Source organism: Rutilus rutilus, assembly GCF_951802725.1.
Source record: "Rutilus rutilus genome assembly, chromosome: 1".
Classification (NCBI taxonomy): domain Eukaryota; kingdom Metazoa; phylum Chordata; class Actinopteri; order Cypriniformes; family Leuciscidae; genus Rutilus; species Rutilus rutilus.
This window is the reverse complement of record NC_140209.1, coordinates 72,406,973-72,433,757: the sequence shown is the minus strand read 5'-3', so window position 1 is coordinate 72,433,757 and position 26,785 is coordinate 72,406,973. Positions and strand designations below refer to the sequence as shown.

Here is a 26,785-nt window from a genome sequence, read left to right as displayed (position 1 = left end):
ATATTCCTAAAATGTTAGATCTTAAGAGACGTAAATAATAAGGCACATATTGTGCAGATCTTACTCTCTACAACAAATTCTCAAAGGTCTGATATGTCCTCCCGTATGTCCTTGTATGGTTGTGGCAAGTCTTTTTTCTGGATCTTCTCCATAAGTGCTCTCTGCTGTGAGACTTTCATTGTCTTCATCTTGGTGTAAACAATAAATAAATGTCTGAATAACATGCACCTCACAAAGAAAAAATAAATAAAATGAAATGAAATGGCCTCTGCACGGACAATAAGGAAATATGAAAATAATAAGATAGTCATAAAAGTTCTAGTTAATAATAATAATGCATCAATGTTTTTGCAAAAAATATCAACCATTTTTAATATTAGAGTAATAGTTTAAGGAGAACTCCGGTCAATTTTAACATTGAGCTCATTTTTTTGTACATTTGGAGTGCTGTCAGTACAGAGAACAACGACACAAATCGGTGTTGCCTACACCGAGTTATTCTATTTTTAAAATTTGCACCCTGTTGACTTCAATGGGGCAAGTTTTAAACCTGCTTTTAGCCTCTTAACATCCTTGATGTGTCATTACAAGTGCACAGAAAATGTGAGTGATTCCTTCAGAGCAGGGTTCCAGACTGCGACCAAAATGGTCGCATATGCGACCATTTTTTGAGAATGTGCGAGTTAAAATTGTATGTGGTCGCATTTGTGCGAGTGCATGTCATGTACAACTCAGTTAAATTCACGCATGAATTTTCCTGCATTGAACTTGTTTTAGCGCCCGCCAAAATTAATTTTTGTCCCGCCAAAGACTTATTTGATCGGTGAGTAATGTAGATGAACTAACGTTACATGTTTTCATGTTTAACTGAACGAGCAGAGAGAGAGACCCGGTTGCGCGCGCACACACTCTCTTCGGAGCAGGCGAAAGTGTAAACAAGACTTCACCGTCTACAAACTAAGCGCTGTCTTGCTCTCTCTCCCTCGCACATTTTAATCAAAATAAATCGACACGGTGGTAAAAAGGTCGGAAGACCAAAGTTTCATGTGGAGCATTCGGAGATTTTTTTTTTCCTGAATTACCGCTGGGTGAATTGTGCTAAATAAGTTGCCTTATCTTCTCTGAAAAGCATTCCGGACATTCAGCTGACATAAAACAACACTTTAATTAAACGAAAAAAACTATCTAATGATGAAATGTTTTCTGTGTTGACACAAATCTTGGATGTCCATGTCCTAACTGCTGGGATAATCACACAACGCGCATGACATGTCCAATTCGCGAACTAACGACTCATTTGAACCGATTCATTTTAATGAATGGTTAAAACAACTGATCTTTCCAACACTGAACTCAGGAGACGTCTGAATCAATGTATAACTAATCAGTAACACTTTACAATAAGGTTCTATTGATTACATAAATTACATAAAAAGTACAGTTTGCTTACTCAAGCTTAAGCTTTAAAATAAATAAAACCACTTGTTTTTTTGAAAAGCATATGACAACATTTTTCCTCACAGTGCTATCAAGAATCGATAAGAGAATCGTTAAAGAATCGGATCGATAATCAGAATTGTCAGTGGCATTGATATTGATAAAATCCCCATCCCTATGTAAAGACAGTAAATTTATAATCAAACTTTAAAGAACATACATGTTTTTTAATAGTTTTTTTGAGAGTTAAAAGATGAAAACATTTTGCTAACATGAGGTCTTGTGTCACTGTCAAGTCTTTTTACATCAGTGCAAAACTAGGGTATGCAGATTAAGACCACTATTCATCAGCATGCATTGATTAATCCCATGGCATGTAGTAAAAAAACAAACAAAAAAGAAGGTGCGACCAACTGAGAAAGTTGGTGGCAGCAGTGCAACCAGTGGAAAAGTTAGTCTGGAGCCCTGCTTCAGAGTGAAAACGGGTGAATCTGACTGCAGTAGATGTGAAAGATATGGATAAAAATCATACCTGCAAACTCCACACACTAAAAAAGGTGACAGTGTCGGGGGGGGCAGGGGTGCAGACTAACTTTATTTTTTTTATACATGCCATGGGATTAATCAATGCATGCTGATGAATGATGTATAATAATAATAATAATAATTATTTTGCATACCCTAGTTTTGCACTGATGTAACAAGACTGACAGTGACACACAATAAGAGCATGTTAGCAAAATGTTTTAATCTTTTAAATCTTAAAAAAAACTATTAAAAAACATGCATGTTCTTTAATGTTTAATTATAATTTTACTGTCTTCACATAGGGATGGGATTTGATAACATTTTATCAATAATAATGCCACTGACGATTCTGATTATCGATCCGATTCTTTTTTCTCTCTTTTTTCTCGATTCTTGATAGCACTGTGTGGAAAAATGTTTTACTTTTTTTTAAAAAAGTGGTTTTATTTATTTTAAAGTTTAAGCTTGAGTTAGCAAACTGTACTTTTTATGTAATTTATGTAATAAATAGAACCTTATTATAAAGTGTTACTGATTAGTTATACACCGATTCAAACGTCTCCTGAGTTCACTGTTGGAAAGATCAGTTGTTTTAACCATTCATTAAAATTAATCGGTTCAAAGGAGTCATTAGTTCGCGAATTGGACGTGTCGTGCGCGTTGTGTGATTTCCGCCTAAATGAATTATAAATAAACATAAACAACTAGTAGGCTATTTGCAGTATATTAAATCATTTTTGACAATTATTTTGCACTGAAATGAGTCTGACACTCGAGTCTGTCAGCTCTGACAGCGCTGCATCACGTGCACCTGCGCAATATCATAGCTTATGATTTCCGAAAATAGTACTATGTTGTCAACTAGTGATATCATCACAAGAACTGTTGAGGAATATGCAACATAATTTAGACAATTATTTTTGTCATATAGTTATAATAATAAGTTATAACTGTCAGACACTATCATTTCACCGTGCATGCCCTCGCAGGCTCGCACCGAGCGAGGCTGAACATGACCTCAGCTTCGCAGCTGAGACACGAATAGACTCTTAACCTAAAAGGGGGGGGGGGGGGGTTACAATGGTGTTTCATGTATTCAGAGTTGTTTACAGTGTTAAAGAGATGGATTCTCATGCTAAACATGGCCAAAGTTAAAAAAAAATATTTTAGACGAATAACAGAGAATTTTCTGTGCCGAAAATCTTACTTCCGGGTTGGTACAAGTTTCGGCTGATTTTTTTCGATCATGGATCTAATGACGTAGACCAGAGAGGAACTCCTTATATGAGCATTTCTCCCGGAAAAGCTCGCCCGCGCACACGTCGACCAGAGGAGAGCGAGACCGTTCCCAAAGAACCCAGCGTTAGGAACAGTGGATGGAGTTTGTTTTTCCGGGGCAAAAATGGAGATGTGCAAGACTGTTTGTTCCCTGCATTTCGACAATGATTGTTTTATAAACAAAGCCCAGATCGATGGATTTGCAGATCGTCTAATGCTTAAGGATCGAGCAGTCGCAATGATAAAGGTTCGCGGTCGCAGGCGGTGAGTAAAACTGCTTCAAATGTCTCTGTGTGTTGTTAGCAATCATATACTGTCTATGTTAGCAATCGACGCGTTAGCAGCACAGCTTTAACACGGCCCGCCTCCAGACGCTCGCTTTTTTCCGGAAAGACTCGGTACAGCCTATCTTTCTTTTATAAATATAAAACTAAAGACTTTTTGGAGATATGAAGGATGCAATACTACTCTATAGTAGTGTTGTCAAAAATATCGATATTTCGATAAATATCGATACTGAAATATCTGAACGGTAGTTAAAGTAGTTAGTTCACCCAAAAACGAAAATTATGTCATTATTTACTCACCCTCATGTCGTTCCAATCCAAGACGTTCGTTTAATCTTTTTGATGAAATCTGAGATCTTTTTATCACTCCACTGACAGTCTACACAACTTGCACAATGACATGCATTTCTGAAGAAAAGCAGAAAGACACAATCATTTTTAAATACTGTGAGTGCATCTGTTTCACCCATTATCTTCTGTTGGATTAGCCTACATTTTTAAATCTTCTGTTTTTAGTTGTTACCAGAGCATTTTCCTGAAAATAGCAATCACACAATAAGAAGTATTTAAAAAAAAAAAAATCTTTTTCTGCACATTAATGTCAATTAACTATTGAACATAATTGCTTGTATTTTTTATGTATATCCAGTAGTGTCTGATATTCCAAAGAAATTTAACGGTAAAACTTTACAATAAGGTTCGTTAGTTAACTACATTAGTTAACATGACCTAATAAAGAATTGCACCTATACAGCATTTATTAATCTTTAATTTCAACATTTACTAATGTTTTATTAAAACCTTGTAAACATTAGCCTAGTTAATGCACTGTGAACTAACATGAACTAACAATGAACAGCTGTATTTTTATTAACCTTAAAGTTACAAACTTACAAATACTGTAACAAATGTATTGCTCATAGTTAGTTCTTGTTATAAAGTGATACCAATTTAGGCTAACATAAAACAAAGATGAGTACAATTATCATTATCATTAATAAACTGAATTTTGTGTAAGTTACAGTGATTAAAAACATGAAATAGGCCTAATGCTGCAAACAGAACACAAAACAGTGTAAAACTAACACAGTAAGCGCGTTTCCTCTTGCTCACACCGGTTTGAATAACATATAACGTTACTTAAAGTCTTTTTACATATCTCTAAAATTAAAATAAACAGATTTGAGGGCATTAGCACGTTATACTCACCGCTAAACTGAATGAGTTGACAAGGCCAACCTCGCTTATTGAACTTCTTTTCTTCCAGAAAACGCCTCTCTTCCGTTACACTTGTGAATGACCACGGGTTGTATTTCTGTCATGTCTTTGTGTTTTAATTGTGATAGTCCACAAATATGAACGTATATGAATTAGGGCTGGGCGATATATATCGTGAGATTGTTATGCGCATCTCGTCAGTAAAGCCGGTTCCTTGATTAGTAGTAAATCGCCATCACCTGCTTTCAGATGGAGCGGCATTTAGGGCTGAGGAGATATTTAAGTGATTAATTTAGTGATGATTGACTATTATTGAAGACACCTGATGTTAACAAGCAGAATCACTGAAGAAGAAAATCACAAATTGTAAGTTACCATTAAGGTGATGGGTGTTTGCTTTAGTTGGGCTCTATCTAGACCATTACATGTTTATTTTAATAATTTCTGTTGTTTGTCTGCTGTTATTGAATTATAACAGTTAGATGAACAAAGTAAAATGTGATCTGATAGTGGTGGTTATGTTTTGACATAATCATGCTGTGATCTGAAAAAGGAAACTTATTGAGATAGTTTGGCTTAACTTGTTAGCAGCAGTTTAGTGATTCTTCAGGATATGATTATCAGTACTTTACTTATAATTCAAAATATTTAATAAACATTGTTCTGATCAAAACACAATCAGATAAATTCATTTAAAACACAGACATCAATAATCAGCCTGTGAATCTCAACAATGGTGACAATAATAAAGCATGTTGCAGTGGCTGCCACCAATCACAACTCATTAATGGCTCCCATCATGCATTGCGGTATGAATAAATTATGATCTGAATTGTCTATGTAATTTACTTTTCCTAATTGAATATTCTGCTCCTCACCATTGTTGAGATGCATAGACTGAATCTTGACATCTGTGTGTGCCTAAAAGAGTGATTTTTTTTTTTTTAAACAACTTTTAAGAAATCCTTTATATTATATAAAAAATTCTGGGCATTTATGCAGATTCACTAACCAACAAAATAAATTGAAGTCAGAAAGAAGGATTTTAATGAGTTCAGTGATCAAGTTCAAATGATGATTGTCATAACATAACCAACACCATCAGATCACTTTTTTCTTTGTTCAACTGGTGCTTACAATTCAGAAACAACAGACAGACAAAATCTAAAGTTAATAATATATGGGTCAAGAGTCCAACTAAAGCAACCAATGATCGTCATAACGGTAACTTACAATTTGTGATTTTCTCCTTCAGTGATTCTGCTTGTTAACATCAGGTGTCTTCAATAATAGTCAATCCTCACTAAATTAATCACTTAATTATCTCATTAACTTAAACACTCTTGAGTGTGGACTCATACACTCCCAGGAGTGTTAATTTAACACTGGAGTTTTTGCTGTGTACAAAGAGCCGTAGTTAACTGACAAGCTGAGCCATATCGCATTAATTATCGCTGGCGATACGTCCGCGATATTAATGCGATATGGCTCAGCTTGTCAGTTAACTACGGCTCTTTGTAGTAAATGCCGCTCCATCTGAAAGCAGGTGATGGCGATTTACTACTAATCAAGGAACCGGCTTTACTGACGAGATGCGCATAACAATATCGCGATATATATCGCCCAGCCCTACTTCCAATCCTTGACTATGCCGATTTAATCTACTAGAACACCTCTGATACAAATCTTCGTCCTCTCAATGTTGTTTATAATAGTCTTTGCAGATTTGTACTGAGGTGTCCATACAAAATGCACCACTTGCCAAATGTATGAATTATTAAATTGGCTATCATTAAATTAAAGAAGGCATTTTCACTGGCTTCAGTTTATTTTTAAATGTTATCACTTAAATTATCCTCTGTATCTAAAACAATATCTAATTCCATTTCGCTCTTCATATAATTTAAGGCACACCGATCATTTATTTTTTTACGTTCCCAAAATTAATAAAGAAGTAGGTCGTCGGGCATTCAAATTTAAAGCTCCATCAGATTGGAACAATTTACCAAGTGCAATCAGATCCATTACCTCGGTTAATCTCTTTAGGCCATTACTACATGATCATTTGCAGAATACATGCTCTTGCTTTTGATTATACCCACTTTCAAATATCATGTGATCTTCATTATACTGAACGGCACTGGACCTGCATGTTATGTGTGATAACTGTATACTTATTGTATCAATGTACTTAGAGGGCTGGTATGTGAGGAGATAGTCATGGAGAGCTAAATGTTGGTATGAATGTTAAGTATTATGTGTTATACAATGTAATCTGTTGTCTGTATTCGTGCTTGTTCTAAGGACCCCCTCGGAAACGAGATGGTGCATCTCAAGGGGTTATCCTTCAAGTAAATTTCAAATTTAAATTCATGAGAGTTGCATATGGACATGTCACACCCGAAAATGATAATGACTACCGTGATGCATACAGTTTTGTCGAGATAACACGACAAGTCACATAGCCTATATTATAGGCCTACTTCAACAATGTATTATAATTTTTTTGAGAAAATGTTGCATTAAAGTACAGGCACTATTTTCTGCATTAAATGAAATGATTTTACAATAGATGTTAATCTTTGTTGTCCATTTTGGTCTTTTTCTGTTGTTGTTATTGTTGTTTTTATCATCCTGAATCGCACACACACACACACACACACACACACACACACACACACACACACACACACACACACACACACACACACACACACACACACACACACACACTCTAAAAAGAGATGTGTTAAAAAACAACACACAAGATGTGTTGATGGCATTTTGACACAATGTGTGTTAAAATGTAACTCTGGATAGAATAGCACTGGGTGGAAGGGCAGTTTTTATGAAAAAAAAAATTATAGGTATATTTTATATGGTATCCCATAAAATGCTCTAAAATAAATAAAGTAATTTATTCAAATAAATAAATAAAATCTTAATTCATGAAAACTTAAAGATTAACGGTTGTTTTTTTGCAGCCAATCACACCACACCTCTTTTCATTGTCTTTTTCAAATGCTGCTTTCACTTGTTATTAATAACCAGATTAACTTTATTTCTGTCAGACTCTACAAAAGCTCTTATTGAGAATTAACAGGTTTTGGTGTTGACGATTCATTGAATTTTTCATTTAAAGTCACCAGAATCGTGATTAGTGTTAGCTTTATTTGGGCTCTTCACCCTTGACTCTTTAACATTAGTTTTCTCTGATTGCTGTAAATGTGTATTTAATTTAACACATTTGAAACAGCAGAAATAAATACGAGAAAAATATGCTCAGATGATAATATTATCATCATGAACATGTAAAATTGTTCAGCTGAAGCTCAGAAAGAGTTTAATATTTGAAAGATGAGTGTAATACATAATAGATTAGCATAATGCAATTAGCTTAAAATTAATTAATAAATACACAGCTCATTCAGAATCTTACAGTCTAAGGTATCAAACAGACATCAAGAATCAGCACATGAATCTCAACAATGGTGACAAACAAAATGCTTCATGCAGCAATGCATGCTGGGTGCCACCATAGTACAAATCTCATCCATGACTCCCAGCATGCATTGCTGCATGAAGCTTTTCATTTGTCACCATTGTTGAGATTCATACGCTGATTCTTGAGGTCTGTGTTTGACTAGTTTCTGCTACAGATTAAAATTTTCAGGAAACATTTATTTTATTATTCTGCACTACTGGACAGCATGATGTAGTGTCACAAGATTGTTATAATTAACAGCACATGTATACATAAATTAAATGCGCTCCACCCATTTACTCATAAACCTGATCAGATCTGCACTTGTTAATTATGATATCATCAAGAAACATCACTCGCCATAACAAATGTATTTGATTAAAATACAGTTAAAGCAGCCAGAGAAACTCTAAAAGAAGAGTAAAGGGTCAAGAGCTCAAATAAAGGAGCCATTAATCACGATTCTGGTGACTTCAAATAAAACATTCAGTGAAACATCAACATCTAAACCTCAGTTAATTCTCAATAAGAGCTTGTCTATGTAGATTCATGATGTCTAAAACATCCAAATGTTCAAACAACTCTTTATTAAACGTCACTGGACTCCATAAACACAAGTTAACAATACGTTTCAGTTTTCGTCCAAACACTCAGTTGTAAAAACACAGGAAGTAACTCTGGCAAATACACACCGACTACAGTCACATGTGACACATATCTGACACAAGTTGTGTAACTATAACACATTAGTGTGTAAAAGGTTTCAACACACTTCTGTGTAAGAGGAATAACACATTAGTTGTGTTAAAGGTAACACAAAATGTGCAGTCCTTATAAACACAGAGATGTGTTAAGAATCGACACAGGTTGTGTGTTAAATTTGACACAACGTGTTGTCCCTGAGCACACTCACTACATGTGTTAAAACTGACACAATATATGTTAAAATCTACACAACATGTGTTAAAATCTACACAACATGTCTGCCTCGCTGCCTGCTGTGAGTGTGTTTGCTTCGGTGCTGTAAGCTCCGTCTTAGCCTCGTATTTCTTTGTTTTGAACCATCATTTACTACAATTTGTAGTTGTTTATACTAAATACAGCTTACCCAACATCTCAGATTGACATCGCTAGCTTCCGTTACTACTAACACAACACGCTAATTCGCTACTGCTAGCCTGTTAACGCGCCACCCGTGCGCTCAGCTGTTTTATTTATTTATTTTTTCTCTCGCGCGCTCGCGCCTTTGAGTTCATAAAAGCTCAGGTAAGTAATAATCAGTCAACAAACACGGTGAGTAATGTCTTGTCCTGTTATTGTCACCTGCACTTCATGTCACATGTTTAGCATAGACTTCTCTGTTGGCAATGTAGGATTTATATGTGATAAATGTAAGGAGACAGTTAGGCTGACAGAGAAGATTTCAGAATTAGAAACACGCATCCAAACTTTAATTGAGGATAGTAAGAGTGCTAGAGCTTTAGATACTATTTTGGATGCGCCTAGCATAGTGAACTCTTTACATGATTCGGTTCCAGCTGAAGTAGAGCCTGTGCAGCCGGGCAAATGGGTGACAGTGAGGGATCGCTCTAGTCGCGGATCAAAAAACCACTCTTCCGTTCCGATTACCATAACAAATCGATTTGCCCCGCTCAGTGAAACACCCACTGAGAATTCTGTTGATTGTGCCCTAGTAATTGGTGATTCGATCACACGGAACGTGAAAATAGAGACACCAGCGAACATAGTCACATGTTTGCCGGGAGCCAGAGCGCCTGACATCAAAGCAAATTTAAAAGTGCTGGCTAATGCTAATCGTAAATTCTCTAAGATCATTATTCATGTCGGCACTAATGATGTTCGACTCCGCCAGTCGGAGATCACCAAAATTAACATTAAAGAGGTGTGTGAACTTGCAAGTACGATGTCAGGCACTGTAATTTGCTCTGGCCCCCTTCCTGTTCGCAGGAGTGATGAGATAGTTAGTAGATTGTGTTCACTGAATCGCTGGCTGTCTGAGTGGTGTCCGTGTAATAATATAGAATTCATAGACAATTGGAAAAGTTTTTGGGGCAAACCTGACCTGTTGAAAAGAGATGGTATTCATCCCTCCTGGGATGGTGCTGCTCTTCTATCTAGTAATATGGCTCATAGTCCTAGAGCTCAAACATGACAATCTGGGGCTCAGGTCAGGAGGCAGACAGACTGGCTAAACCAACCGTCTGCTAGCGGCCTCGCGTCACCCAGGTCAGATAAATCCCATCACATAGAGCCTCTTTCACCTAGCTATCATCATATAGAGACTGTGTCTGTTCCCCGATTTTGGAAATCCAAAAAATGTTTAAACCTATCTAAGGTTAAAAATTTAATTGATGTTCAACAAATAAAAAACAGCTATAATACAGATGAGCAAATGATAAAGCTTGGGTTGCTGAATATTCGATCGCTTACTTCAAAAGCACTCATTGTTAATGATATGATTTCAGATAATAACCTAGATGTGCTGTGTTTGACAGAAACCTGGCTAAAACCAAGCGATTACATTACTTTAAATGAGTCCACCCCGCAAGATTACTGTTATAAACATGAACCCCGTCTGAAACGCAAAGGGGGTGGTGTTGCTGTAATTTATAGTAATATTTTCAAAACCACTAAGAAATCAAGTTTCGAATATAATTCTTTTGAAGTGTTAGTGCTTAATGTAAAAATATATAGTAAAAATGATAAATCACGTTTGAGATGTGTGCTGGCTACTGTATACAGGCCACCAGGGCACCATACAGACTTTATCAAAGAATTTGCGGACTTTCTATCAGAGTTAGTATTGGCTGCAGATAAAGTACTAATTGTTGGTGATTTTAATATACACATCGATAATGAAAAAGATGCATTGGGTTTGGCATTTAAAGACATTGTAAACTCAATTGGAGTTAGACAACACGTGTCAGGACCTACTCATTGTCGTAATCATACTCTAGATCTAATATTATCACACGGAATAGATGTTGATGCCGTTGAAATTCTGCAGCAGAGCGATGACATCTCAGATCATTATCTAGTCTCGTGTAAATTACATTTAGCCAAGGCTGCAAAGCCGACTCCGTGTTACAAATATGTTAGACCTATCACTTCTGCTACTAAAGATTGCTTTATTAATAATCTTCCTGATCAGTTTCATCATCTCAGCATCTCAGATAGCTTAGAAAAACTTGATATTGCAACAGAAACTTTTAACTCTCTCTTTTCCAGCACTTTAGACACAGTTGCTCCTTTGCGCTTAAAGAAGATTAAAGAAAATAATCCAACGCCGTGGTACAACGAGCACACTCAGGCCCTTAAGAGAGCAGCCAGAAAAATGGAGCGCAACTGGAAGAAAACAAAACTAGAGGTATTTCGCATTTCATGGAAAGAGAGCTCGATTGCTTACAGAGAGGCTTTAAAAGCTGCTAGATCTGCTTATTTTTCAAACCTATTAGAAGAAAATAAACATAATCCTAGGTATTTATTTGAAACAGTGGCTAAACTAACGAAAAAGAAAGCTTCAAACACAGAAGTTTCCAAGCAGCACAGCAGTAATGACTTTATGAACTTCTTCACTTATAAGATTGATAATATCAGGGACAAAATTATAACTATGCAACCGTCTACTACAGTATCGCATCAGGCAGTGCATTGTAGTCTCCCTGAGGAAATATTTGATTCATTCATTGCTATAGGAGAGGAAGAATTTACTAAACTCGTTAAATCATCTAAATCTACAACATGTATGCTAGACCCTATACCGACTAAGCTACTGAAAGAGATGCTTCCAGAGGTCATAGATCCTCTTCTTAATATCATTAATTCCTCTTTGTCTCTAGGATACGTACCAAAAAACTTTAAGCTGGCTTTGATTAAACCGCTTGTTAAAAAAATGCAACTTGATCCTTCAGAATTAGTCAATTACAGGCCGATCTCGAATCTACCCTTTCTGTCAAAGATACTAGAAAAGGCAGTATCTTCACAACTATGTTCCTTTCTAGAAAGAAATGATATCTGCGAGGATTTTCAGTCCGGATTTAGACCATACCATAGTACTGAGACTGCTCTCGTTAGACTAACAAATGATTTGCTCTTATCATCCGATCGTGGTTGTGTCTCTCTATTAGTGTTACTCGATCTTAGTGCTGCGTTTGACACCATTGACCACAACATTCTTTTAAATAGACTAGAAAACTATGTTGGCATTAGTGGAATTGCACTAGCATGGTTTAAATCATACTTATCTGACCGTTATCAGTTTGTAGCAGTAAATGAAGAGATGTCTTATCAATCACAAGTTCAGTATGGCGTACCACAGGGCTCAGTACTAGGACCGCTGCTGTTCACTCTGTACATGCTACCCTTAGGAGATATCATTAGGAAACATGGCATTAGCTTTCACTGTTATGCCGACGATACTCAGCTCTATATTTCTTCAAAACCTAACGAAACTTAACAATTCACTAAATTAACAGAATGCATAGCTGATATAAAAAACTGGATGACTCGTAATTTCCTACTTCTAAATTCTGAAAAAACAGAGATTCTAATTATTGGACAAAAAACTTCCTCACGTAATAACCTAGAATACTGTCTAACACTTGATGGCTGCTCTGTTAAGTCTTCGTCGTCGGTTAGGAACCTGGGTGTGCTCTTTGATACCAATCTTTCATTTGAAAGTCACGTGTCTAGTATCTGTAAAACCGCATTTTTCCATCTTAAAAATATATCTAAATTACGTCATATGCTCTCATTGACAAATGCGGAACAATTAGTCCATGCGTTCATGACCTCAAGGCTAGATTATTGTAATGCTCTACTGGGTGGTTGCCCTGCACGCTTAATAAACAAACTACAGCTGGTTCAAAACGCAGCAGCTCGAGTTCTTACCAGAACCAGGAAGTATGACCATATTAGCCCGGTTCTGTCAAAACTGCACTGGCTCCCTATTAAACATCGCATCAATTTTAAAATATTGCTGATTACTTACAAAGCACTAAATGGTTTAGCTCCGCAGTACTTGAGCGAGCTCTTAACGCATTATACTCCTTCACGTCTATTGCGATCTCAAAATTCCGGCCAGTTGATAATACCTAGAATATCTAAATCGACTGCTGGCGGTAGATCCTTTTCCTATTTAGCACCAAAACTTTGGAACAGTCTTCCTACCATTGTCCGGGAAGCAGACACACTCTGTCAGTTCAAATCTAGATTAAAGACACATCTCTTTGACATAGCGTTCACATAATACATTATAGACTTCTATAATTCAATATTAGGCTGCATAGATTAGGTCAGCTGGAACCGGGAACACTTCCCATAAATCCTGATGTACTTGTTACATCATGAGAAGAATGGCATCTACGCTAATTTTAGTGTCTTTGTTTATCCCAAGGTTTTCCCGCAGCCTGCCGGATCCAGGCCGTTTCCAGATCTGATGAAGGACCTTCGCCTGGACCCGATGACAACGCAGTGCTGAAGGGCCAACTAGTCTCTCCCTATGGAGGATCCCTTTCCCACTCTACAGATAACGCGTCGTCGGGAAAACTCAATTTGCGTATCTACCCCGAATTGATAAAATAAAATAAAATTCTGAATCAAAACTATAAGGAAACACCAGTAATTTGTTTAGGTTTGGTTTGTAGGGAATTCCAAACCTGCACACATATATTCAAACGCACATAACTATAGAACCCGTTCTTAATGCGCATCTGAACGCCATCAGCGTTTCTCACAGGTTCGCGTTTAAAGTCTGTGTAGAGAGAATGGTGTCGTCTTGGCGGCCCTAATTTAAAAACAAATGATCGTTGCGACGGAAGCGAATCAATCAAAACTAACTTTAGCTGGAAAATAACTTTATTAAAGAACCGCTATAAAGCCAAAACAATCTTACGTTATATTATACATTTATCTCTGTGAAGCTGCTTTGAGACAATCTACATTGTTAAAAGCGCTATATAAATGAAAATGACTTGACTTGACTTGACTAATGCCATTTATATCATTCTAATATAGCTAAACATTTTCAACAATAAAAATTAGATTAAATTGAAAGAAAAGACAAGTTCACATGACTAATAACACCTCAGTCAAGTCAAATAAATGTTTATTCATTATAGTTGCTTTTCACACCATTGTCTACAACACTCAAAACAACATTGGAGATCATAAGTTTAACTTTAGGCTATACACTCAATTTTAAAATATTTAGAAGGAAAATGTCTGCCGAGATAGAGATTGAGCGCTCTTTGGAGTGCTATTTTTCATGTAATTTATAGGCTCTCTTTTTTGTTATTAACTTAGAAGAATTATATATTTGTAGAGCATTCAATGCTATATATATATATATATATATATATATATATATATATATAGCATTAAATATATACATTTATGTTTACATTAACTAAAAAAAAAAAAGGTTTTAAGTCGGTTATTTCTTTTGCTGTAGTGTGTCAGTAGGAAATATCAGTTTATAAGTTTAATTTCCAAACATTCTTTTTGCCATTAATTGTAATAACCAGTGAGATTTGTGTATGCACAAGGAATCTGACAACAGCCGGTATGATCTGATCTCACCATCATCGAGTCTGATAAGAAACAGAAAAAACTGGGAACGTCTCCGAGATGCTTGAAGAATCCTTCCTGCATTTAATAATTAATAATAATTAATATAATTCATCTAATGAAATATCTATTTAAGTATCTATTTTTCTATCCTTAACTCGGCATTACAGTTTAAATTACATTAAATAAAAGATTAATACATGCGTGTTAAAAGTATCCAATTCCGCGCATGCGTCGAACATCAACTACGTATTTGATTAATCAACGTCATCGCGCTACAGGCTGCAGTCGTCACTTTCCGCCTTCCTAACAGTTGTTTCTGCCTTCACAGTGGAATTCTCCTGACTCTGAGGTGAGTTTTAATTGTAAATTGAGTATTATATTTAACAGTAAATATTTGCCATAGTGTGTGTGTTCTGCTATTATTGTATTTTCAGTACCTATTGTTTTTTTTTTGTTAATCCAGATTTTTGTATGTTTTGCTCACATCAGGTGCACAGTGGTTAAAGACTCCATGTGTGTAAGAGAATATACTGCAGTGCACACTACACTACACACTACAGAAGACAGCTGTCTATACCCTCACCAGTCAGCACTTACACTGCAGTACACACTACAGTGTTCAACACCTGTTTTAGATGATGTGTAAACGCATGAATAAATCATTTACAACGCTTTCTGCATCCCCTAATCTAAAGTGTAAACTACTCATCACTTGTAAATGTGTTACACATCATTCGTAGATAAGATTCGTTGATCTTATGCCTTATTGAGTCTTGAAGTGGTAATCTATGAATGATGTGTAACACATTTACAAGTGATGAATAGTTTACACTTTAGATTAGGGGATGCAGAAAGTGTTTTAAATGATTTATTCATGCATTTACACATTGTGTTGAACACTTACTTACCTGTTACAAATGATCTGTACGTGTATACAAGGCATTTACAACACTTTCTGCACCCTCTAATTGCTACATACATACAAAAAAAATAACATAATTTATTAAACATTTATGAAACGCATATTCATGTTTTGTCAATCATTAACTAATCAAATGTAAATGACTTATAACTGAATCTACAAAACATACATACAATAATTAACATATCACTTTTTAATAATTTATGAACGCATAGTCATGTTTCGTAAATAATTAGTTAATCATTTACTAATCACTTGTAAATGACTTGCAATGGAATTTACAAAACATACATAAAATGTTAAGTATATCACTTGCTAATCATTTATGAATGTTTTGTAAATGATTAGTTCATCGAATGTTATTATAAAGTGTTACCAGTATTTTTTTATGTTTATTTTAATTATTTTATATTTGTATAGAGAATTTTTAGTCCCTTTCAGAGTGTTAAATTAGCTTTATTAACCTGAATTGAATGTTTTATATTTTGTAATTAATAAATCCCTTTGACTACTGTACATTTTTTGACAATACAGACATTAGTTATGTGGTGACTGCATCCATTTCAGATGTATAGAATAAGTTATAGTAGCTGAAAAGTATTTATAGTGAAACAGATTTATTGTTGTAGATTAATAGTGCGGGCCCTGTGTGGGCTTAGTGAGGGCTTCCTGGGGGCTAAGTGAGGGCTGCCCGTGCAGGGCCAGCGCTAAGGGGCCAACGTTTTGCCAATGAGCAAATTCTCATGGGCCCTGCGCTGGCAGCCCGCTGGGGGCCCTTAGGCTAGCCCCAGAGCCATAGAGAGAAAGAGTTGCGACACTCCCATAGACCTCCGTTGTAAATAATGGCGGCGCTTTTAACCGCCTACTTCCGGGATATGAAGAGCGGAATAGTTCCAAACACTGTCATTTTGGCGTTGGACCCCATTCACTTACATTGCTGCGCGTCGAGTTGTTCCAGAGTTAAGTTGTTGAAATATCGACCTCTTTTGAATTGTCAACTGTCTATTTTGTATCAGAGGCCCTTTGCGATGCTTATACTGGTCTTCATTTGTACATGCACAGCGTAATTATTTATATTTTATGTTAGTTGTTTCAACCAATTTTCAAGCACTGCCTGCTAACATAGCTAGTTAGCTAGCGCGACTTCGTCAGTTAAGAGTTCGGTAATGAATCGCTGCCACCTTTATAGCAACTTTTATTTAATTTAATTTTTTGGGATATACTAACTTTTCATTATGTTTTATTGTCTTGAGTGAGGTGGCTTGTGAGACCAATGCTGGACCTCTAGGATTGTTATGGCCATCACCAGTCCTGTCTGTTTCATGGATCACCTGCCCCTGATTTTTGCTTTTCTTGTTCACACAAGCACACATTTTTGTTGTCTGTCATTGTTTAATAAAAATAGTTTATTTGAAAACCTTCATTTGTATCAGCAATGCTTAAATTCGTTTTTAATCTGTTATAGTTTTGATAATGTGTATGGCTTAATATTAAAATAATATTCTTAGTCTTAACATGATAATGTTTCACGTTGTGGTCCTGGGGTGGCCCGCACTTTCATCAGAAGAAGTGAGCTATAGCTTAAGCGAACTCTGAACGGACCGCAACGGCAGACCTCTTTGCGTGATCACGAAGGTAGGCTAATGGCTGGATCAAAATTTATAAGCAAAATCACGGGAATCAATAGCCTAATACAGCCCAGTTGTGCTAAAATAAATATCATGAGACGTCCATCATCAGATGAATGATATGGAAAAGTTAAGTTAGAGCCGCTAAAGCCAGTGCTACTACCCATGCGAACATGAACACTAGCTTTTCCCTCCAAAAATATAGCCTAAAACTTGTCTCCAAATGCAAAACTGACATTAACAAAATGCAATAACAGCTGAAAAAGTACTTGGGGTGTGTTTTATTTTATATTTACCGTTCAATAATGCAATCGCTGCTGTCTGTCCCATAGAAGAACATGACAGCCAGCGTATGTTTTGGAACTATTGGGGCTTACATGAACGACGTGACAGCCATAGCGGCGACATCAAAGAGTGTCGCAACTCTTTCTCTCTATGGCTCTGGCTAGCCCTAAGTGGGCCCGTAAAGGGCCAGTGCTGGCTTGTTTGCAGTAACGCTTGTTGTCAGTCCGCGCGCGTCGTTCTCAGAATCTCTTGCTGGTCTCGATGGATTGTGGATTAAACACATAAATGGCCGCGAGTGTTATTAGATTTGGAGGCATTGTGCTAAATCTGGAGAAATGTTTTCTGGGTCATAGATCAGATCAAATCCAGTGAGTAACAGGTTTGGGTATCAGGGCTCTCATTTATAAAACTGTGCGTAAGATCCTTACTAAAAGTGTACGTGCGCCTGAAAGCCAAAAATGGTGTACGCCAAAAAAAATATTCAGACTTATAAAACCGTTCGTCCGTTATCGATTATATTTAATCTAAATGTTTATATCAGAAGTGAAACAAATTTTAAATCATTCTTTTATTTATTTAAACTGTTATTGTGAACATGCACTGTATTTATGATTATGACTCATAATGAAGATGTACGGTTGTCCTTCATCTGCGTTAGATATAGGCTAATGCGTCAGTTTCACTAAACGGCCCAGCGCGCTCGCTGGCGCGGACATGTAGGAATGGATGGATGTTTGCTTCATGTGACAGGCTTGGTGAGTGAAATTATAGTTGTATTATCTCTCTGTTTATGTATAATTTTCTTAAAATGCTCTGTCTAAAAGCAAACAAAACGACATTTAACTCCAGCTCACCATCGGTTCGCCAAACTGCTCCGTCTCCAAAACGTTCGTACACATAGGTCACAGTTTGCGTGCAGATGCGCACATTTTCCGTCAAGTTTGTTTTTATAAATCACAACTTATGCGTCGGAAGTGTCGTCCGCCTCTCTCAGGGCCTGTTCTGTGCGACGCAGCGGTGATAAACGAGGCCCAGATGCTTTTACTTTCGTTTTCTTCGTGCTCTTCTTCGTGTGTTTCACAGGAGGGTTTGGAACAGCTGAACAGTTGCACTCCGACACCTACTGCACTGGAGCGGGATATTATACCACATATACCTCTAAATCCTGTTTACAACCTCTTAAATAGACACAAATGATTCATAATTCAAAAATAGAGCTGGATATGGCCAACAATATCATCATAATTTGTTTGTTCACAATTAAACTCCACAGAGTAAGCTACCTTTTAATTTAGGGCCCACATTTATTTTTTATTTTTCTTCCTAAAATGTGTTTTATTATATTTTTCTGGATTCTATGTTTTATGATTGAATACAAATGTAGCATCAAATATGATGTGTTTTGAAATGAATAAAAACTTTTTAAATGTAATCAGACAGTTTCAGTGTGTGTTTGACAGTAGTTTTTCTCAGATGAAACGAGGGAAAGCTTGTGAAGTGACTCTGAAGAGCAGCTCTGGAGATGAAGATCATGTGGAGTGTCCTCATACAGTGAGACTGTGTGTGTGTGTGTGTGTGTGTGTGTGTGTGTGTGTGCACGCAGATGCTGAAAACACAGAGAGCCTCATACCTGTTTGAGTTTGTGTAGGAGACTGTTGTCATGTTGATTTATACTGTGTGATAGGCTGTTAGATTAATCCATTTAGACAATCAGCCATAGTTTCATTAAAACATATAATTATTTTAAATTTCTCTTTACATTTTTATGTAGATCCCCTTTGTGCAGCTGCAGTGGAGAGCCCAGAGAGCCCAGCCGAGGAGTGGACGAGGCTGGCGATAGTGACGACTGCTCAGCTGGAGACGGCTCATCCGGACAATCCCACAGGCAAAAAGCTCAAGAAGAGAGCACAGCTATCTGCCGGATCAGGTGCTGGGAGGATGGCGAGAAGAGGCATGCAAACGAGCATTGGAGTGCAGCCGACAGCAGTGGCTCGTCTGAAAACACCACTGGGAGACAGGCGTTCCCTCATTACTGGGTGGCCAGCAAAAAGCTCAAGAAGAGAGCACAGCTATGGAAGGGCAAGGGGAAATTCACTTCCCAAAAGGCAGGCACCACATAGTCTATCCCAGGGTGTCACTGACTGTGTTGCACTTGGCAAAAAACACAGTAAATGGACAATGTCAGAACGGCCTCTACTGCGTCCTCATCTGGCTCCAGTGTCCAAAGGACGAGACAGAGTTAGATGACAAGTGAAAGTGAAAGTGACACGTGACGGCCAAGTATGGTAACCCATACTTGGAATTTGACCTCTGCATTTAACCCATCCAAGTTAATGCACACACATTAGGAGCAGAGTAGTGAGTAGTTAACACACACACTGCAAACGTGGATACACACACCCAGAGCAGCGGGCAGCCTTTGTGTGGCGCCCGGGGAGCGATTAGGGGTTAGGTGCCTTGCTCAAGGGCACCTCAGTCATTTCCCACCGGCTCTGGAATTGAACCAGCAACCTTTGGGTTACCAGTCCAACTCCCTAACCACTAGGCCATGACAAGCTTTGTGAGAACACCAATTGGCCCTGTCAAACAAAGCAAAGTGGATGAGGAGTTATCTAAAATGATTGCACTGGATTTTCAACCTTTTTCATTCGTCAGTGACACTGGATTTAGAAGATTCTAGAAGGCAATTGATCCATCATACATTTTACCGAACCGAAAGACTATATCAAACACTCTGATGCCACAGCTCTACAGCAGAATTAAAGAAGAGGTGAAGGTGAAAGTCAGCAATGCCTCGGCTGTGTGTCTGACGACTGATGCCTGGACGTCTCGGACAACTACAAGTTTTATGGCAGTCACTTGTCATTTTATCGATGAACATTTTACTCTTTCATCACCTCTTCTTGACTGCTTTTCATTCACTGACCGACATACTGCTGACAACCTGGCAGCCGAACTTAAAAAGATGTGTGAAGAGTGGGAATCTCAAACAAAGTGGTTGCTTGTGTGACTGACAATGCCAGCAACATGAAAGCAGCTTTCCGGAAAGCTGAATGGAAGCACTTGCCATGCTTTGCCCACACATTAAATCTGATTGTGAGGGAAAGCTTAAACCACATTCAAGGGACAGTGACACAAGTCAAGAGTGTTGATGAGTTTGTCTATCTATGTTTGTTCATGTTTATGCATGTTCATGGTATGAAGCAGATGTGCTATCAGCATCTGGATGTGGTGGACCAGTACCTCTCCCTAACCCTGACCCTAACCCTGACCCTAACCCTGACCCGACCCTGACCTGACCCTAACCCTGACCCTAACCTGACCCTAACTCTAGCTGCACATTGACCTCTGGGTCCAGATGTTGGTGACCACAGGTGCTCAATCATTATGGCTACTCTGACAAGGTGAACTCAGATCCTGGAAATGATGAGCACTGTGTCATAATCACTAGTCTAACACACACCAGTGTATGGATGTATGCAGAACACATGCAAACGTAGATGTCTACAACACACTCTTATTTCTGTTTAAGTTAGGAGTTATTGTAAAGAGTTTCATGTCATTGTGGGAGAATCTGCACCAGTGGCTGAGCCAGAAGGGTGTCCCAGTGTGGAGAAACCGCATCAGCGTTTGTTAAATTATTGTTATTCTTACCATAAATTAAATCACGTGATAGTATTTATAACTTGAATTGACAGTTAATTTATTTAGTTTGCAAATAAAGTCTTTCTCCAATTCTCCTCTACCTGGCGAACTGCTGTTTAGCTGAGCGCATTTACGTTTACATTTATTAATTTAGCAGACGCTTTTATCCAGAGCGACTTACAAATGAGGAATACAACAAGCACTTTGTCTCGAGAGAAAGCAGTAAGAGAAGTGCTAGCAATACATGGTGTCAGTCATTGTCTGGAACAGTATGAGCAAGGAGAGCACTTTCTGTGAAGATGTTTGTTGTTATTTTAACAGTCGTGAGGAGAATGCAGTTAAAGAGTTTCAGAATCAGTATACACAGTTTCTAGAGGACGTTATCGTGTGTGGAGGCCTCGTATCCATAGTGTGGTCTCACTTAAGACAAGCCTCACTGCTTTCAAACATATTTTATTTATCTGACCTCCTCTCAGAGGGTAAAGCAATATCTGTTCTGTTGAGTACAAGGTCTTGTAATATTTTTTTATTTTTTTATGAATGTCAATATTTTTGTGAGTTGTTTAATAATTCCAAATTGGTTCAATTCATGAATGTGTTGTTTTGTAATATTACATTTAATATAAATGTCTTTTAACATCTACATTTTGTCATTTTATTTGTAGGCCTACTTAAAAAAAATAAAATAAAAAAGTTATATCTGAATACAGAAAATGTATTTATTTTATAACAGCATATAACCTATACACTATATTATCAGAGCATATATGTTCATACATCATTTATATAGAGCATATATGTTCATACCGATACATGGCAACTGCTCAGAATCACTGTCATTTAGAAATAAGATCATGTGGGTGTTTGAATCGAGATCACAATCTTTCAACAAGTAATTGTGCCGATCTATCATATAGTAGACAAACAAAACTGAAATTTAAGTCATTATTCACTAAAAATCTTTCCCTCTGCTGCCCTGCTTAATCCCCCAACAGCTCCAACGGGACCCCCAGCAGCACTTATTGGACCACCGAAGTCCCCAATTGGACAGTCAGTGTCCCTTTTAGCACCCTCAATACAACCACAGCAGCTATCCCAGAACCTGGGGAAAAGACCCCACTCCCCAGAAGGACCTTCAGCAGCCTCCCCAGTTTCTCTTGAAAAAGGTAAAAAAGGAGCTATATGAAGAGTATTATAAATAAGTTGTAAGCCCCACAAAACCATACTCTTACTTTATGTAATGTGAAACTGTAAACAAATTCAGAGTCCAGAAACATTTATTATTATTATAATCCTAAAAAAAAATTACACAACTGTTTTCAACATTAATAATAATAATAAATGACACAGTGTGTCCGTGAGCAAGGCAGTGAGGGTACTTTACTCCAGGGGCTCCAGGGGGATTGTCCCTTTAAATGCACTGTAAGTTGCTTAGGATAAAAGCTTCTGCCAAATGCATATTTATATATAAATGTTTCTTGAGCATCAAATCATCATATTAGAATGATTTCTGAAGTATCATGTGACACAGAAGACTAGAGTAATGATGCTGAAAATGCAGCTTTGATCACAGAAATGAATTACGTTTAAAAATATAATCAAATAGAAAACAGTTTTTTTTTATTGTAAAAATATTTCACAATATTACTGTTTTTTGCTGTATTTTGGATCAAATAAAGCCTTGGAGCCTTGGAGACCGGAAGTCTTCTTTTAAAACATTAAAAAATCTAACCGTTCTACTGATTTTGGCCACCACTGTATATACATTTTAAAAAGATTATATGATTAGAACCTCTCATCAAATTCCATGAACTGCTGCTGTTTCATTACTTCAATAATGCCTGTGTTTGCCCATATTTTAGGACATTGTTTGGGTGTTTCGGTGTCTTCCTCTTCGTGGTGCACAATATATTGACTCACTATCATTATTGCAATATCACGTTGTGCAATATCATATGAAAATGTTGCAGAAAGTATGCAATATTTCGTTTATTTTGTGGAGAGATGCGTCCGTTGACTGTGTGGCTTAGTTGTAATGGATTTAGAGTAATTGTTTCATTGGCCAGTTGCCCTGTCACATGCACGTGACAGGGCAACATGCCCTATAGAACACCACATGATGAGCGTGGCTCTGGGAGACAACGAAAAAATGGAGATCGGAGGCGAAAAATATCAGAAATGGGGCCAATCACCTTTTGTGTTTTTACATATGTTTAAGAATATCTAAATTAATATCGTTATCACAATATTCCTGATCAATATTCCAATATCACATTTTGTCAATTTCGTGCAACCCTAATTCCCATAGACACTTTGATGGAAATTGATTTGCAAGATCAACTGTCTATTCAAGGTTATAAAGTTGTGGAATGATAGGCTATTTTCAGCTGTGATTTCTTCACTGTGATGACATTATTCCAAACTGATTGTACAAGTCCTTCAGCGGCTTTAGCCTGCTAATGGCAGAACCTGGTTATCCTTAAAGGAATAATTCACCTATAATGCATCATTTATGTATCAAGTGCTCACCGTGTGCTGCCTTCAATTCCTGAAATAAAGTTTTAGTTGTTCATGGAAAGACATTTTGACAAATAAAGCCCAGTCTTCATTGTAAATTGTGCTTAAATATTTTAAATGTTTCCCTGTATTTAACAGATGAAGGTGTGGAAGGAGGCTGTCCTGCTCCCACTACTGTGCGGCCAAATAAAAGGAAAGGTGTGTTGATGTACTGTGTGTAAATCCATACATTGGGATTGATATTAATTGTTGTGAGTCTTCATGAAGGCTGTATTTGCATTTGTAAGTGGCTGTGGCCTATTAGGTTTGGCCGATGTCCAAATGCATATGTGCATTTGTTTATTTAACAGTAGGGCTGAACAACTAATCGAAATTGTTGTTATTACTTTATTTGACAGATGAAGGTGTGGAAGGAGGCTGTCCTGCTCCCACTACTGTGCGGCCAAATAAAAGGAAAGGTGTGTTGATGTACTGCTTGTCCAGCTTTCTGAATAGGAGTGTGGTCTGAATGCCACAAAATTGATTAGTATAAGCTGCATAACCTATAGCTACAGTCTTCTGGCAATCTGGCAACATAATAGCATACATAGTCAGAAAGTAACATAAATTTTTTGGGGTTTTGGTTTTCACAGTCAAAAACATGTTAGTCTGCTATGAGAAAGCGATTAACAACTCCCAGGCAGCACAATAGAGATTCATTTGAATTCATGGATTTAACTTGTGTTTGTTTGCCAATATATTTATCACAACTGCCCAACCCTAAAGTTTGTGTTGATTACAGTAAATTACCAGTGTTCAATACAACTTCTGTTCCATAATAACTACAATATGAAAACTGTAACTAAGTACAACCCATGCTAGCTTAATAACCACTTATCACTGTAATAATTGTATAATGGCTTGTTTATTGTAGTGTTAAGCTTTGTGAATGTACATTTTTTGGGCTCTTGGTGGCCCAACACCTTACTAAGACACTTTTTTTTTTCTTGATTAAGATGTTATGCCCAAACTACACGGCCTGCATTATGTGAAGTCTATATATATATATATATTTGGAGGTTCAAGAGAGAAGCAAAGGAGACATGACCCGTTGCCTTAAGGCTAACGCAATTTAAGACTCAAAACTTTGAATTCCACTGTTACCTTGCGGATGGCTTATCTGTAGTTACATTGGAGTTCATTTTTAATTAAGTTTCTCAAAAGTAATGTAATCATGACATTTTTCATTTTAGGACCTCATTCTCATAAATCTACAATACAGAGATACAGAAATTGTATGTTACAACATTACTGCCTTGCTTAATAACTGGATCAATATATTTAATGTCAGCTTGTGATCTTCATTTGTCACATATGTTGTCTCACAGTAAAATGTGGACTTCACATTCCTCATTTTTGAGTTACTAAGAAAAAAACAAGTGAAGATAAACCTACCAAAAATGTAAAACACTTTGGAGTATTGTGCACACCAAACAGTGATTCATGTCAGAAACATAACAGATTATAGGATTTTCTTGTCTTAAAATAATAATTAAGGCTTTCCTTGCATTGTAGTTGACTAACATTAGCCTACTGTGATGTAATGAAACCCCACTAAAACACAGCTATTGGAAAACAGCTACAGGAGCTTTAATGTGTGTCTTTGTGTCTACAGTTCATGTGCAGAACCAAAACATCTAATTGCATATTTCCTTATTGTGTTACAGTGGAAAGAAGTGGCCATTGGAGTGGGTGGCGGATATGGACACTTGTTAGTGCTCCCATCAGGTGCCCAAGAAGGTGCTTTCTTTCTTTCTTTCTTTCTTTCTTTCTTTCTTTCTTTCTTTCTTTCTTACTGTTGTGAACATAAACGCTTCTTGCGACTGGACCCTTTCATTGCCTCTTTCAGGTGTATTTCATTTTGCACTTTATATTGGGTATTAATACTTTCATGTTTTACACTCCAATTATTGTCAGTTTTGTGCGAGTTTAGTTATGATTTGTCATTGTTTACTGTGCTTTCATCAATAAAACATTGAGGAATGAATTTGTTCTTTATTTTCAGACACACTATTTATTGAATTGTACACTTCATTATATATGAGCATCCAAGACAACATAAAATATAAATGGGAATTTATTCAGAGAATAGTTTTATAAAAATAAAATAAAAAAACATTCGTAGCTTTTGATCCTTAACTTTTCTCTATATACTGCAGAAACCATACTGTCTCTCCTATGAATAACACATGATGTCCTGTCAGTGTTAGGCTATTGAAACATATCAATCATACACACTAATTAATTGATCACATATTTTGCCTACACATTTCATCTGTCAAACAATGGAAATGCCTTTGCATACAGCACCATGATTCTAAATGGCAACCTGTTATACAACTATACAAAGCTTTTTTACATAAAGATTGACAAATTTGGGAAATAACAAATAAATGTTTTAAATATATGTAAAACTACATTACATAATGTGTTGAGTAATCGTACCATAATTAAAAATAATGTGAACTGTTGCAAGTCCTACCAATCACATTGTGAAGTTTTGTTCAATAAAAATGGTTTTAAAAGTGTGTCAGTGACCTCATAAAGCATTGTATGTGTCGTGTCATTATGACATACAGTTTGTGACTTTACTTTGTCCTGGATGGAGCTGTCCCTGGATTCCCCTTCCTCTTCAGATGGCACTGTTATTACCAACAGTGTGTAGATTACTTTTACTAAGATGCAAACAGATGTCTTTCTTTAACAAGGTAATGTACAGGATTACATTTATAATCTTAGAAATCACATTACAGTTACTATTGTAATCAAATTATCTTTACTTCAGTTACATGAGCACTGGACTTTTGAAAGATATCATGAGAGCTGAGGTGTCTTTTGATCAAGGACCAGGTTTTAATATGTTTTTTTTGTGAAACACCTTGAATCAGACCTCATGATTTGGTATCTTGCTCTGCTTGTGGTATAG

The 26,785-nt window shown here is 36.8% G+C and overlaps 2 protein-coding genes across 5 annotated transcripts in view; both read right to left on the bottom strand.

Moving 5' to 3' along the window:
* LOC311306012 (uncharacterized protein) overlaps positions 1-18,723 on the bottom strand; it is a 31,497-nt gene extending 12,774 nt beyond the window's left edge. The window contains exons 1-3 of one of the 4 annotated variants that reach the window (XM_084434148.1): positions 18,513-18,714; positions 3,831-3,938; positions 65-188 (exon numbers count right to left, since the gene is read on the bottom strand). Coding sequence is in view for 2 of the 4 variants with exons in the window: in XM_084434150.1 (XP_084290276.1) it covers positions 3,831-3,836 (6 nt within the window). In the remaining 2 variants the exon portion in view is untranslated. Of the gene's footprint in view, positions 1-64; positions 189-3,830; positions 3,939-4,739; positions 4,835-18,512 lie in introns of those variants that run through there. The other 3 variants (XM_084434147.1, XM_084434150.1, XM_084434149.1) reach the window with 3 other exon arrangements.
* LOC311305794 (uncharacterized protein) overlaps positions 1-26,785 on the bottom strand; it is a 1,216,100-nt gene that overhangs the window by 773,408 nt on the left and 415,907 nt on the right. The gene's annotated exons all lie outside the window — the stretch shown is intronic.